The sequence below is a fragment of the Nicotiana sylvestris genome, chromosome 5 (genome assembly GCF_000393655.2).
Source record: "Nicotiana sylvestris chromosome 5, ASM39365v2, whole genome shotgun sequence".
NCBI lineage: Eukaryota > Viridiplantae > Streptophyta > Magnoliopsida > Solanales > Solanaceae > Nicotiana > Nicotiana sylvestris.
In genome coordinates this window covers 182,886,707-182,903,129 of record NC_091061.1, presented here as the reverse complement: position 1 = coordinate 182,903,129, position 16,423 = coordinate 182,886,707, and the positions used below count along the sequence as shown (strand labels likewise).

Below are 16,423 nucleotides of genomic sequence, written 5' to 3'. Positions count from 1 at the left end.
TTATTACTAGACAATCTGTAGACCCCAGGTACATAACCAACTCACATTGGAATAATTTTTCATAACCATTCCGCCACAGCAGTAACAGTTGATAGCATCTATTTCTATTTTCAAGTGCATATATTCTAAGTACTCTACATGTTACTGAATAAAGAAGAACAAAGAGGGAAGTTTGGGAGCTTCTATACAAGTCAGCAGCAAAGAAGAAAGAAGAAGGGTGAATGAGGATGGATCAAACAAGCCCGAACACTCAAACTTGCATTTGGTAATTTGCACCCACAGATCATCAACTACATGGATTCACAATATATTCTCAAACTAACAATATTTCACACCAAAATGAACTGTACTTGTTCCCGTCTGATATAGTAGCAGAGCCTTAAGGATCAGATGGGTAAAAGTACCACAAGCGGCAATTGCATCTCAGGATTCAAATGAAAATTATGAGTATGGCGATCATCCTCTTGTCATATCATCGTTAGGTGGTTAAAGAATTTTGGACCAATTATGGGACAAATAAACATTAACCTAGCCTTGCTTCCCTCCTTAGTACCTGCACAAGCCAACATAGCACCAGAGTTCCTCGTAAGATTTTCAAGGACAGAACTTCCAGTAAACCTTATTTTGTAAATAGTAAGAAACATAGAAATTAAGTTTTACGATGTACATGGTGAGACTACAATGGCTTCCTACTTAAGTAATCATGGTTGAACGTCATTCTTTAAATAGCCAGGCTTGGCTTTGTGTGAAAAAAATAGAACTAGAAACTCAGAACAGCTCCAAACAATTGTATTTGAACTAAAATATCCCTTTTTTTTTAAATCAAGAAAATATTATTAATAATGGGCAAAAATACCCGTATACAAAGTGATTACCTCTTCAGCAAACTTTATCAAAATGGTTGTCCGTGGTCGCTGCTGCCCCTCTACAGGAACAAAATGTGCTGTCACCACAGCTTGGAAACCTGCATTTTCCAGCACACCCTTCAAAGAAAAAAGAAAGAAGATAAATAATAGCTCTAAGACATCTTCACTAAAGGAATAGATGAGGGCTGACTCTGCTGCATCTTTTGTACCTTCCCAGCATGTCTATGTATTGGTTCTTCAATGAATAAATTATTTTGCCTACTTGTAAAAAAACAGCTCTAGTGCATTGTTGTTAAAGCAAAGTCAGATGGTTTTCTTACCCTTACAATTCCAGCAACAAAAGCTCCACAATTGAAAGCACCCATATCTTTTGGAATAGAAATAAATCTAGAATGCAAAGTGCAAATTAGCTACAAATCAAATTTGAGAGAGACCTGCAGGTAGATGATAACAAGCATTCAGACTGACTCAGTAAATATTACCTATTGACAAGGAGCTCCTTCTCGCTAATCATATATTCATCTTCATGTTCGGTGCCTTTCTCAAGTGAGTCTGCAACCTGGTATAGAAAAGTTAATATTATTCACCAGTGGAATGATTTTCGAGATTGAATGTAAATACTGGCTACAAGAGCTTGATACCATGATGCAACTCAATTCAAAGGAGCACATCAATGAAAAGCCATTAACTGCAAAAGGTATATACCTTGAGTTCTCCTTTCTATAAAATTAAGGTCTGGTTTTAAGGGATGTAAAGATGACATTGTCAAAAATGTCAGTGAACACTATAAAAACAACAACCTGCTAATCAAAAACTTCATAGACTTTGGGGCAAGATCACCTTGCAGTAACAATGAATTCAACCATTGAGTAAGAAAGTGAAGCAACAGACAGGCTTAAACCAGAACCACCAGAAAGCGAAGCAACAGATAGGCCTATAACAAAACCACTAGAACCTAAAGCAGATGCTTATAGTAAAGATTAACTGATACAAGCTCAAAATATTGGTTGTGTGTGACGACCCAAAGGGTCATCACCTGTTTTCTTATCCATTCTGTGCTTCCGAGGCCTTGAAAACCTCATTTAGAGTCGCCACGATTTGCGTACGCAGTCCGACGCGTAGCCGGAAAGCTTAAATATGAAATTCTGTGAAAAATGCTAAGTTTTGAGTTTAAAATGAATAAATTTGACTTCGGTCAACATTTTGGGTAAACGGACCCGTGATATGACGGTACCGGAGGGTCCGTAGGAAAATATTGGACTCAGGCGTATGCCCGGAATCGAATTCCGAGGTCCCAAGCCCGAGAAATGAATTTTTAAGTAAAATTATTTTCTGAAAATGTTTAAGGAATTTTGAAATGAAATCTGATTAGAAAGCGATGGTATCGGGCCCGTATTTTGGTTCCGACGCCCGGTACAGGTCTTATATATGGTTTAAGTCATTCATGTAAAGTTTGGTTAAAATCGGAAGTCGTTTGACGTGTTTCGGACTTTAAATCTTAAATTTGAACTTGATGAAGTTTTTGGAAAACCTCTTGAAGTTTGGCGATTTGATCGCATGGATAAGTTCGTATGATGTTGTTGAGTTAGTACGTGTGTTTGGTCAGGAGCCCCGAGGGCTCGAGAGTGTTTCGGAGGTGTTTCGGAGTGGTTCTAGACTTATGAAAGTTGCAGGTTTCCAGTTCTGGTATGGTCTTCTTCGCGTTCGCGGGAGAACCCTCGCGAACGCGATGAGTAAATTTGCTGAAGGAAATTCCCTTCTACACGAACGCGTAGACCAGGTCGCGAACGCGAGGCAGCGGGGGGCTAGACCTTCGCGAACGCGTTCCTGGCTATGCGAACGCGAAGGCCAAGTGCCTGGGCAGGGGAATGAGTAGAACACCTTACGCGAACGCGGCCCCAAGGACGCGAACGCGAGGGCTCGAGGAGCTACAGCTTCGCGAACGCGAGCCTCTATCCGCGAACGCGAAGGCCAAAAAGCCTGACCCATCGCGAACGCGAAGAGTCATTTTGCCCAGTTATTTTAAAAACCCAAAACAGAATACTTACGGGATTTTTCAAACTCTTACAAAACTTCTTCTTCTCCAAAGCTCCTAGGCGATCCTTGAAGCACTTTTTCATCAAAACTTCTTGGGTAAGTAATTTTTAACTCGTTTTCTTCCATTTTCATCAATATCTATTGAATTTCTAGGCCTAAAACATATGATTAAGGGTAGAAATTAGGGAATTGGGTAGAGTTAGGGCTTTTTGATTTTTCTTGATTTAGACCTCGTTATGGGGTCGAATTTGAAAACAAATTATATATTCGAGCTCGTGGGTGAATGGGTGATTTGATTTTGGTCCGAACCTCATGTTTTGACCAAGCGGGCCCGGGGTCGATTTTTGGGATTTTGGGATGAATGCTTGGAAAGCTATAATTAGGCATTGGGTTCGCATTGTTTAGCATTTATTGATGTATTGAAGTCATTATTGTATAGATACAATCGATTTGGAGCTAAATTCGAGAGAAAAAGCGGTAATTGAGGATTGATTTGGCCGTGGAAGTTTGAGGTAAGTGTTTGGTCTAACCCTAGCTTGAGGGATTAGAAGTTGAGTCATATTTGCTACTTGCTTCTTGTTGAGTACGACGTATAGGCATGGTGACGAGTATCTATATGTCGATGTCAAGCATGACCGTGGGTCTTAAATTGAAAGTTGTGTTCTTGAATGACAATTTGTATGCTTTAATTAATGATCTTCTATGATTGAGCATTTCCATTAATCAAACTGAGTACCAGCTAAGTGAGATTGGTTATAGCTGATTCTCCCTTGTCGGGATGACTATTTCGATATTGTTGTTCCCTTGCCGGGAAATTATTATATTGCTTTTGTTCCCTTGCCGGGAAGTTATTATATTACTTATGTTCCCTTGCCGGAATTTCTTGTGATTGTGTGATGAAATGTAAAAGGAAGCGGGTGGTACGCCTACCACGAGATATAATGAAATAGGAGCGGGTAGTACGCCTATCACAAGATAGAATGAAATGGGAGCGGGTGGTACGCCTACCACGAGATATGATGAAATGGGAGCGGGTGGTACACCTACCACGAGATATAATGAAATGGGAGCGGGTGGTACGTCTACCACGAGATATAATGAAATGGGAGCGGGTAATACGCCTACCACAAGATAGAATGAAATGGGAGCGGGTGGTACGCTTACCACAAGATATGATGAAATGGGATCGGGTTGCACGCCTGCAACAAGATGAAACTAAAAGTGAAAGTTGCCTTATTTCTTTTTATCCGTGTTAGAAGTTAAATTGTAGTTTCCTTATTATTCTTTGATATTCTGCTTTATCTGCTACCCCCGGAGCATGTTCCCCTTCCCCAGTTTTGATTACTTATTACCTGTTTACTTTTTCCGTCATATAACTGCACAGGTTTATCTGGAGTCTGGTCCTAGCCTCGTCACTACCTCACCAGGGTTAGGCCAGATACTTACCAGCACATGGGGTCGATTGTGCTGATACGACACTCTGTGCTCTTTTGCACAGATCCAGGTATTGGACAACAGCAGTAGCGCGAGAGCCAGCCTTCAGTCCACCAAGACACCGACGTAGCCTTGCAGGCGTCCGTAGGCCCGGCGTCTCCTCTATCTTATATTCCATTCTGTTATCTCATGTATTCGAGACAAACAGTGCTATATTTCTTTCAAACGGTTGTATTTAGTACTCTTAGTAGTTCGCGAGTGATGTGACACCAGTTCTTGGGTAGAGGCATATGTTGACTTTCGCATTATTGTTCAGCTTATTTAATTTAGGTCTTTCGCTTATTTATTTAATTCCGCTGTTTTCATGCTATTACTGATAATTGTTAAAAGAAGTAAATTATTAATGAAGTAAGCAGTTAAGGATTGGCTTGCCTAACTCACATTAGTAGACACTATCACGACTCCCAAGGATGGGAAATCCGGATCGTGACATTGTGTGAGCTCGCTATAAACCTCCAAACAAACACACTTAGTTTCCCTTATTCCCCAAGCTAGGTAATTCTCCTCAGCCACCCATGTACATTTTTTTAAAATAGTTCAGCCACATTGCCATCCACGTAGGGAAAACATTTGCTTCCAGTCGACATGCAGATATTTCCAAAATGATTAATGAATGGCATATTCTTGTAATATGAAGGAAGTAGATATAAGATAACAAGTTTGGAACATATTAAGAAATAACATCAAAACAGCTTCAAGGAAAACTTGGGATGCTAAAGAATTTCAACGAGCAGAATGTTGAAATAGAATCCATTTAAATTACATCATTGTTACACATGTGCACCCCCCCCCCCAACCCCCCGCCCAAACACCACCAAAAAAAAATAAAACCCCACCACACGCACACAAAAAAAAAAGAAGAGGAAAAGGTCTTCTGTCTTTTTTGTTTCGGAAGTGAAGCTGAAATAGAATTGAAAAGAGATCCTAGACAGAGCACAAACTGCTTCTTGAGAAGACAGGAAAGCAAGAGAGGTTGAGAGTTATTCTCACAATCACAATATAGCTAAAGGAGAGCCAAGATGTAGAATAGCATAGTCAACACTAGTTTTAGAAATGGAGAACGTCTCTCCTGTTCATTTACCAATAAGGTCTTTTGGCACCCTATTTTTATCTACCTCTGCTAAAACTCAGGGCTCCAATCAAATCCTTCACTAATGTTGGTATTATCCTTAGCTCACCCGCACCCTTGGGTACTGGGTGAGGGGCAGATGTGTCTTCATTCTTCACCGTCCTTCCTAATAGATAAGTTACTTGAAGACATGGATGAAGATACAAGTATTATTACTAGAAGGAAATGACTTAACTTGGCAAACAGCTATGGTTTCTACTTTACTACAGAACCACAGGCCAAAGTAAGTAGCAGTTCCTCGCCCTAAACACCAAGCTACATAAACAGAAATAAATAAGAAACCCAAAAGAAAAAATGAATCTTAAGCACGGCATCGGAAAGCAAAAAAAGGATTGAAGCAAAAGAGAAATGAAGTGCTTTTTAAGCAAATGAAGGAAGACAAAAAGAAGACAAAGGCTAAATCTGACCTTCCCAAACAAAACTTTCCATACTGTACTATGCACAAATGATAAAATACCAAGAAGCCGTGTCTCTCTTCTGTTTCCCTGCAGCATTATGAAGATTTCAGAACCATTACTACATCAATATAAAAAATGAAACTCATATTACAAAATAACCATCATTTTGCTTGCTTAAACATTAAAAATGAAAGTGGCCTGACATTATTCAGGAAGAATATATAGCCGTGGGAGCACCACTGAACCTAAGCCACTAGGTTTCCTTTTTTTACCTTACATTCCAAATTTTTTTTATGAGTAAACCTCAAATTCTTAACTTTTCCATAGCCGATGCAGGTAGAATAAAATATGTGCTTAACAGAACATATTCTCATTTCTTTTGGAGACCTAGTCACGAGTGACAAGATAAATTCACCATAGTCTAGCTGTTTTTCAGTGCATTGTTTCGAAGAAGCCATTTCAGCGAAAGAGTATGAAGGATAGTTGCATACAGATATGCTAGGAAAGTGATCAGCTGTAATATTTGTTTTTCTTTTCATTCCAAGCTAATAAGAGAATTGCAGTCAAGAGTAGGCAATTCTTAAACAGTACTCCCTTCGTTTTAATTTAGATGACACACTTTCTTTATTAGTCTGTTCCAGAAAGAATGACAGATTTCTATATTTAGAAACAACTTAACTTTAACCTTTTCATTCTACCCACTTTACCCTTAATGAGAAGCTTTTATAGCCATACAAATATCATAGTCCCACTAAGCTTTTGCCCCTTAAGCTTTTAGCATCACATGTTTCAAAAGTCTTTTTTTCTCCTTAAACTTTGTGTCAAGTCAAACTACATCATCTAAATTGAAACGGAGGGGGTAAATGTATCTGTTTAAGAGAAGTCTACAGAGTAATTGACTACTGAGCCCTATTAAAAAAGAACACCAGATCAGAACAAATCCAAAACCTTCAGTAGGAGCTCGTAGCCATTTAACGACTAACATCTTTCTTATTTTCTTTTTGCTTCAATTTCAATTATTATATTTGACACCATACTTCAGTTGCCTCAGTTCTCGATAACTTTCTTGTTTTCTCTGTGCGTTTGTGTTGCCTCATCACCGCTTTTATTGTCAATTTGCCTAGTTGCCTTTTCTTCATTTGTGCCCCAAGATATTCGATTCTCCAAATTCCCTATTTCTTCAACAAATATCAAAAGCTAATATACTTTCTGCTGCATTAACATGAGTAGCTGCATGTGTTCATCTAGCAGCATCAAGAAGCAAAATGATTTAAATTTCAATTGAGATTTCCTCGTAGATCAAAAGTGATATATAGCAGTTGTGATGCAAAAGAACCATATTCGAGATGGTCCTCAAACCCCATTGTAACATAAATTTGTATCCATTTCATTTTCACTAAAAGACCAACATGCTATGAACGTGAAGCAAAATGAAAGTCAACAACAAACTATGTACCTACTAGATAAAAATAACTATGTCCTGACTATAGAAAATTGTACATTGGATTTGGACAGAAAGCAATTAAGGAAAGAGTCTGGTGCGCCATATGGAAGGTAAACTTTCTGTTGCTCGCTCTCATTCCTAAACCACTTAATTCCCCCAATCAACATTAAAAGCAGCAGGCCGAGAATTACATTACCTTTTCCCTGTGGCAGAGGAGTTCTAGAATCCGTGCTCCAACAGCATAACCAGCGTCCTCTAACCTTTTTTTATGTATTAAAAGGAGAAGGGCAAACATTTAGGAATTAATATAAAGGTAGTAATGGGAGTAGTAGAAAGAGCATTGGGTGGGTACCTAGTCTCCAATTGAGTAATATTGTCAACTTGGGTCTGATTGTACTGAACAAGCTCAGAAAACAAGAATGCAAAACCACTCAAACTCACCTGCAAAGAATCAAACCACTTCTCTACAAACAAATCTACTTTTAGTGAAAGAAAACATTTTTTGCTCAAGGGTACCTCTTGCTTGCCCTTGCTGAGGGGTCTGTCGATGACGTTTGTGTACTGCTTCATTTTCCCACCCTAGATCGATTCAACCCAACACCGATTTACTTCACCAATGGCGATGGTGGAGTCGGAAAATGTCTATATATCATTTCAAAAAAAAAAAAAAAACTTATAAATTGCTCAATTTATACGTCACATTCGTTAATGGCGACTTATAAATCATTGCACGAATTGATATAAATCCCAACCACTTACAAATCGCATGAAGAGGCGATTTTAAATTATAAACTGTTTTTGTGATTGCGATTTATAGTATGTTTCTATAAATTGCATTGTGCGAATGCATTTATAAATAGCGTTACCGAAATGCGACTTATAAATCGGGTGACAACTGTCGATCTAGCTGAATGCGACTTAGAGCAGTTTGGATTAGCTTGATTGTAAATAGCTGATATGCTTGAAGTGTTATTAAATACTGAAATTGATTTTGAAAATAAGCATTTACGTGTTTGGATAGAAGTGCTGAAATTGATAATAAGCAGTTGATGTATTTGATTAAAAAATATTGATAAGCTATTCTTTTGTTAAAACGACTAAAATACTCTAGAATTTTTTTAAAAAAATTATAAATTATAAATTTCTTTGTCCAGAAAAGAATTAACGACGAATATGGAATGGAGAGAAAGTCAAGAAATTTATTTTTGGAAAAATATTTTGTGAATTAGAAAATATTATTAAGGATAAACTAGTAAAAGTGCTTATAAGCTAAAAAGTCATGGGGTAATTTTAGCTTATAAGCACTTTTGGTGTTTACCAAACACGTAGATAAGCCAAAAAATGTTTATAAGCCAATTTAACCATCTTATAAATCACGTTAGATGAATACGAATTGTAAATCGTAGTTGATGAACATAAATTATTTCAGACTACGGCTTATTTGCTATGAATTTCTTTTTTCTTTTTATATTTTTCTATTATTTTAAGGAATGGACAAGTCTTTACGGTATCTAATTAATTATTGGTAACTAGTACATAAATTATATAAATAAATTGCTCAAAGCTTGACTTTACGTCCTCATGAGTCACGTGACTCACGTCTAGGTAGTGTTATATATATATTTTTAATTTATTTGAAAAAGAATATACTTCCTTATTTAAAAACATATCTCTTTAAACTTTCCACTTTCCACCTATTAATATAATTTATAACATCACAAATATGTATGATTTGTTTAAAATTATAAATTTCAAAAACTTTATTTTTTTTAAACTCTATGTCGAATTAAATATTACCATATAAATTGAAACAAATGAGGTACTATTCTTTTTACTCTTTTTAAAGGATTGTCATAAAGGGATCAAATATTAAAAACTGAAGTCTCACCAACACGCGCTTCTTCTCATAGGTGCTGAATGTTGATGCATACAACTCATACAATAATTTCAAGATAAACTTTAGAAATTTATATGCCAAAAATCACTAACAATTCGCATATATTAAATTTAAACTTACAATTTCAAAATTTTAATAAATTAAAAATTAAAAACCTTAAAAGCTCAAACTCAAGTTTAAGTGATAAATTTTCCCCTGGTCATAGCATAGCATACACGCTAGATTACATTAAAAATTCATGTTTTTTCTTTCAGGGGTACCTCTCGAACATTGGAATTGTCCAAATGAAGCAATCTCTTCTGTTCTTCCCAAAGACTTGCCCTCTGATTTTATGTTTAAAGCCAACCATTACACTTTCTTTTCAAGACTTAAAACCTCCAACTTTTTCATGGAAAATGCTTTTTTAGAAAATATTTTTTAATATTTGGTTGGTAAATGAAGAATATTTTCTAAAAAAAAGCATACATCCAAGATTAATAATAAACCTAGTACTCAACAATTTTGATGAAATTTTGAGTACTAAAGATTAATAATAATGTCTACGTGTTAAGGGAGCAAATATCATGAAATCTAAAAGTTAAAGTTAGTTATGAGAAAATTTACTTTTTCGCATGTAAGTAAGGGTTAGGGAAGTTAACCCACGAAAACATACTTTAAATTTGATAATCTAACACTAGAGATGGTTTCCTTGTGAGAAATAGTTTTCTGAAAAATAACTTGAATTTAACACAACAACAATAACCCAGTAAAATTCCACTAATGGGGTCTGAGGAGGATAATGTGTACGCACACCTTACCCCTACCCGGAGGAGTAGAGATGTGAACTTAACACAAAAGAACATATTTAAAATGAAATAAAGAGTGGCGTTGAATGTTTTTTTTCTTCTGGTAAATGAGTGACGTTCAATGTTTCCATTTAAATAGGTTCAACAAATTAATAAATTATCCTTATTTACCCTGACAAACTTGTTAACCATAAGTAAGAGTGCTATGCTTATATCTCTACTGGGTTTCATATTGTTTCCTGTATGAATTCAACTAATTTCTTTGGTTACCTCTAGTTTTTGTTATGCGTTTAACGCTAAAGTAGACTGTTAACTTTCCGTTTTTTCGGTAATTCCAAATCGTCTCTGCTATAAATTATGGGAATTGAAATAGGACTGATAATGAAATCGGGGCTATGTGAAAGTGTAAGGAAAGAACAAACGAACATTAGTTCTCAAACCATGTGATATAGTCATTCTTACTATAGAAATCGATCTGAGAATACAGGTCCACCCTGGAGAAATAATCTGACAAATTTATATAAACTACCCAGGAGAACTCTTGTTACCAAAATGCATTCAAGAACATGCAAAGATGGTAACTTTTTGACTTCGAATTCGAATTCCCCCAACCATTTCAAGGAATATCAGTACCCTCCACAGAAAGCCATCTAATTGGACGAGGTTCGCTTACACCTATCATGACATTAACACAGCAGCAATAAGTTCATCGTGTTGGTTCGTCAAGGTGAAGTTTCGAATTTGGAGAACCTGATAAATCATATGTACTCTTTAGTTCCATGCACATCCAGGAACAGCATTTGGGCAATATTTACTCTTCCGCCTTCTTGCTTTCTGCTTCACTCTTCACACAATCTCCCGTACCTTGGGAAAGTAGGTGGCTCTTATAAAGTATGTCCAATTCGCGGAAATAGGGGCATGATCTGTAGTTTCTTAGACATGCCTTTCCACTGTCTATTGTCCTTTTATAGTACTTGTTAATGTTCTCCCATTTTTCTTTACACTTTTTTGGAGTCCGGATGTAACCCTTCTTTGCCAATCCATCGGCTACTTCTTCCCACACAGATCCTTTAGCCCCTTTAAGAAACTTGTGATCTAAAGCAATTCGAATTGATACAAGGTCTTGCACTTCAGATTTTGGCCATCTCCTATTACAGGGATCAGATCTAACATCAGCTTCTTGACCATGAACTTCACCTTCATCTTTAACTCGGCTTGACATTTCTGATGATTTTGGAATCTGGAACTCATCACCCAACAGATTCTCGAGGAAAGAAATAAGGGCCAAGTTTCTAGATGTCTCTTCAGCTCTAACCTCCTCATCCCGCTTTGCCCTTTCTATCTCTTGCTGCTTCCAACCTTCTTCCCGTATGATTCTCTCATGTTCCTTCTTCTCTATCATATCTATTAATTGTTTGTGCATCTGCTCTTGCTTGTCCATCAGCCTCTTTACCATATCTTCAAGATATAATTTAAGACTCTTCCGTGTTTCCCTCTTCCTCTTCCTATTTAATCGTTCTTCAATTGCCTCTGATGATTCGCTGTCATCTGAAGATGAGCTGCATCCACGTAAATTCAAGTGCAAATCCTTTCATATCTTCAGAAAATTGTAAGAGACTAATTAATCTTTCCTAGAAAATCACTTATATTATTATAACAAATCGTTCTCATGCAATTATCTGGATTACTATAGGCAACATTATTCATCAGAACTATTTGGAGTATTTTGCTGGCATGACGAAAGAAAAAAATTGACCTTTGGCAGTAAGTTTGAAACATTTTGAAATACCGACAACTGTTAATTCCAAAGCAACCAAAATCAATGTAAATCCAGGACCTCTTTAGCCAAAAACTGCTGCTTTCTTTCCCCTAAATGACATCAGCCAGCCAGCCATCCACTAAATACTGTAGCATCATTTAAACTGACTTCTAAGGTCTAAGCTAGGAACTTTTTTCTAAAATAAGTTTCATAAGGCTTAAATATAAAGCTTAGGGTTCGTTGACAGGAAAATAAAGAACCTGGCAATAACACTAAAGTATTTTACTTTTGCTCCCTACACTTTATGCACTGAATATAATTAGCAACAATAAACTATTGGAATTTAGAATGTTAAAACTATACTGTAACTACGAATCATCTAAGTTGCAAATGAATATTAAAAAAAAAGATAATACACTAAATGAAGAACTTTGCTCACATAATCTAATCCGATAAATAACACAAAGGCCGACATACCAAATAGCATAATAAGGCGATTATGGAAAATGCCGCTATTATTAAAATAAAAATACCTAAATTCTGCCTCCAAAATACGAGCTTGGGAGATCAAGTTGAAGCAATCAGCATCAAACACCGACTTCATTTGCTGAACTGTCGAGAATTCAAAGCCGCACTCCCTCGGTATGACTGTATTTACATTTTGAGCAGAGAACTGACTAAAAAACCCTCCTAAATCACTGCTGCAGTTCATCAGAGTTTCGTCCATGTCACAGCTGGAGTCCACCATATCGACATAGCTACGGCCGTTTCCACACCGTACCGGACGGAGCTTACGGGCAGGGGAAACTGGAAGGTGGTCGATTTCCGGTGGAGGAGGAACAACGGAGGCTGGATGAGAATAAACGGCGTTAGTGGATACTGGAAAAGGAGTAAGGTTGTTGTCAGGGAAAGTAGTAACATCGTTTGATCGGTGACCGTCGCCGTCAGTAAGGAGTTCCATTGGAGAAGGTAAAAAAATAAGATAAAAGCGGCGGCGGAAGGGGAAAAATGGAGGGCTGGTAAAAGCAAAGTAAAATGGGGTAAAAGATAAAGGAATCACCGTATTGGCGAAATTTATTTATTTATTTTTGTTGTTTTTCTGGCTAACAGCTTGTTTGGATGGTTGTTACCTGTTGTATTGTATTGTATTATTATCACAAAATAATATTTGTTTTGATTGTTTATTTAAAATTAATTGTATCGTATTGTTAAATGCATTGTTTCGGAACAACCAAACCCTCCATTTTTATGAAACGACAATTCGGTGTGGTGGAATCGTTTCCTATTTTCTTTTTCAATTATGCCCCTTACTTATTACTCTATAATTTTATTTTATCATTTAATTATTTTTTATTTTAACTCCAAATCTCCAACTTATTGACCTACTTTGTCTTCTTCCATCTTTTCTATAATTGATTTGCCCCATTCTTTTTATCCAAGTCTCTGTTCGATTCTTTGTCTCTTTCTTTCGTTTTAATTTTTTTTTCTAATATTAGTTAATCTTTTTTTCCAGGTTTTTGCTCTTGTTTCAAAACTACGTAATTAATGATGAATTAGTAAAAAGATATTTTCTTAAATTAGTTTTATATGTAATTTTTGATAAATTTTATTTAAAATAATTAGGGGTATTTTGGTGAATTTATCAATTACATTACAGTAGGATACAATCAAAACAAACAACAAAAATGTTATTTAACAACAACAAACGATACAATCTATTCAAACATTGTATTCATAAAATGATACAATCCAGTACAATACATTATAAAACAATGATCCAAATATAGTGTAAAGGTGAGTCCGGAACTAAAATGTGGTTCTTTTGGACAAGTAGCACCTTAATAGGTGTAAAAAAATGATATTTTTATATATAGCGCCCAAATACTGGGCGTTATACATTAACGTTAACTGTGCCGTTAATGTATAACGCCCAATATTTGGGCGCTATACATAGAAAGCTGACACTAACAGGTATAGCGCCCAAATACTGGACGCTATACATAAAAATTTATGTATGGCGTCCCGTATTTGGGCGCTATACACCTTTTTCCTGGCCCCACCAATAATTCCTGACTTTAATAATTCAAAAGTGTATAGTGCCCACTTTTTGGGCGCTATATATAAAAAAATTCCCGGCTAGTCATTTCCTATATAAAGAGATTATGATTGTATAGAAATTCATTCAAAAAGTGTATAGCGTAGAAATTTCGCGGCTAGCCATTTCCATACTCTTGTTGAAACGTTAATTGTTGTTAAATTCTCCAGCATTTTTTCATTATGTCTGAAGAGCGTAAAATAAGAGTTTCATTATATTGGGGGGTGAGGTTGTAATGGAGAATAACTCTGTGGGCTACAGTTTACCTGCTCAGTGTCATGTTAAATAGCCACTTACAATGGAGTACGATAAATTGATATCGTTGTTATGCAAAAAAATGAGTGTGAGGAAACGTTCAGTGATATTTAAAGTAACCGGAAGATATCTGTATTCCCTCACTTCGCAAGGGGTTGCTTTTACTCGTAGTTTAATATCGACGATGATGAAACTTTGAGTGATTTTCTGAGGACTTCGGATGAATGTTGAGAATTTCTTGTAATCACAATGTTGGAGTTGTACGTGAAGGTCGAAGACGTTCCAAAAAACGAGGTTGTGCGTAGTAGAGATAACCCCCAGTCATCGGGTGGTTATTCTGGAGCAGTTTTTGCCGGACAGGTTCCGGATGAAAGAGTTTTTCTTGTTTTAAACTTATCACCGCCGGCGAATGAACAACGAGAAAATAATTTATACCTTGCTTTCCATAATTCACAAGACGAGTGGAAAACTTCAATTTTTATTTGTGTTAATTATGTATATTTTTATTGTATTAAATTTGTATTAACGCTCATATATTTAATGGGGGTACCTGCTGATACCCAATTTTTCCCTATATATTTTCAAAATGACATATATGTGCATATATAAGCACCTCAAAGGGTTTTGACATTTTAATGATTTTTAAATCAATTTATGGCCTATTTTTAATCATAAAATCCCAATAATTATTCCCAAAAAAAACTTGCCATTTTGGAAAATAATTTACTTTATTCTCATAATTACCTCAAATATAGTCGGCATGATTTTTTTTCATATTTTTACAAATTCGTCTGGTATTTTAAAACTAAATTGCATGTAATTGCAATGCTAGCCTCTTTAAGATTTCATAGCATTTTTCTTAAATATAAATTGATCCCAATATTTTAAATAAAGGTTTACATATTATGTATTAACTCGGTACCTTTAATTTGCTTTTAAAATATTTTTACTATTTTTATAAAATAATAGGGGAAAAACTGGCTATTTCAATTTTAGCCTCAATTTGTTTCAATTTTAACCACAATTCCATCTCAATCTCAGCCAACTTCAAGCCCAAATTGGACCAGCCCAATTCAAATTTAACCCAACCCCTGACCCATTAACTAAACCGTCCGTTTGTATCTTCAGATCCTGGCCGTTGATCATTTTGATCAACGACCCTCATCCCTCCTTTCCTTTTCAATTTCGAACGACCTAACCTTATCTCTCATTTCTCTTCGACCGCCGCCCTCAAACCCTCCCTTTCTCTCAAACGCTCTCTAACACTCAAATAACCCTAGCCATCTTCCTCGTCTTCTCCGACCAAATCTCACCGGAGTCCATGGCTTCTCAGGCTATGGACGGCCTATGCTCACCTCCATTCACCCCCAAATCATGGTTGCTCGAGATTTCGAGGTTCGACCTCAACGATACCCGTTCAGATCCTCCACAGATATGAAGTCCTATGGCCTCTCCGACTCCGTTCCGACGTGTTCGAGCCTTAAAAAAACATAGCTATGGCTTAGACCTGTTCGAGACCAGACCCTTTCCAAGCCTTCTCGTTTCTACCCTAAAGCTGTTTGAGGTTCCTTTTTCTTTTATTTTTCTTAGATCTGTGGTAAATCTGTGTTATACTCGAAGTTTTAAAACTTTTCCCCAATTTTTCTTTTTCAAAACTAGTCTGTTTCGATTTAGGGTTTTCAAAAATCTTAAAACGACTTCTGTCTCTTCTTCTTCTTCTTTTCTTTGTGTGAATCTGTATATGCCATGTTTCTTACGAGTTTTTCGTTTATGTCTTATGTTCTTTCCTCGCATGTCTTCTCCTATGTTCTTGTGTTTTGCCGTTATTACGCATGTTCTTCTATTTTTGTGTTTTGTTCTTTCTCCTACTGGGTTCTATAAGCATGCTTTATGTGTCTCCCTCGCATATCCCTCTACTGTATTTTTTACTGAGCTTTTGCTCCTTGCCTGCCTTCACTGGATTTTTTGTTTAAAGCCTTAAGCATGATTCTTCTACTGTTTTCCTAAACCTGTATTACTTGTCTCTCCTGAACTTGTTTAAGCAACAAAGCTTTGCCTAAATGTATTCCCTGTATTTCGAATTTGCTTTCCTCTTTGCTTATTCTCTCATGAGTTTCTGAGAGAGGCTATTGAGCCTATTCTACTTGTTATTCTTCGCCTATGTATCTGATTTGAGTCAGAAAACCCTAGTGTTGAAGGTTTTTTGACAAGCTTGGTTGTGTGCTTGGGCTAGGGTTCCATTCAGAACCCTGACCCTCTTTCAA

At 36.4% G+C, this 16,423-nt stretch overlaps 2 protein-coding genes across 3 annotated transcripts; both read right to left on the bottom strand.

Moving 5' to 3' along the window:
• Window positions 1-29: 29 nt before the first annotated feature.
• On the bottom strand, window positions 30-8,218 carry LOC104221738 (uncharacterized). Of its 2 annotated transcripts, none has more exons than XM_009772860.2 (9): window positions 8,128-8,218; window positions 7,885-8,010; window positions 7,721-7,809; window positions 7,565-7,628; window positions 5,934-6,011; window positions 1,349-1,425; window positions 1,187-1,253; window positions 876-983; window positions 30-553 (listed from the first exon to the last, which is right to left on the bottom strand). In XM_009772860.2, exons 2-9 carry the CDS (start codon window positions 7,936-7,938, stop codon window positions 524-526), a joined length of 567 nt encoding a protein of 188 aa, XP_009771162.1. In that variant the 5' UTR covers window positions 7,939-8,010; window positions 8,128-8,218; the 3' UTR covers window positions 30-523. The 2 variants fall into 2 exon arrangements, with proteins under 2 accessions (XP_009771162.1, XP_070001845.1); XM_070145744.1 differs by having other exon boundaries at window positions 246-553; window positions 7,721-7,764.
• A 2,211-nt stretch (window positions 8,219-10,429) lies between these two features.
• LOC104221737 (trihelix transcription factor DF1) lies at window positions 10,430-12,879 on the bottom strand. The gene is made up of 2 exons (XM_009772858.2): window positions 12,343-12,879; window positions 10,430-11,609 (listed from the first exon to the last, which is right to left on the bottom strand). The coding sequence occupies exons 1-2, from the start codon at window positions 12,768-12,770 to the stop codon at window positions 10,862-10,864; spliced, it is 1,176 nt and encodes a 391-aa protein (XP_009771160.1). The 5' UTR covers window positions 12,771-12,879; the 3' UTR covers window positions 10,430-10,861.
• Window positions 12,880-16,423: the final 3,544 nt, after the last annotated feature.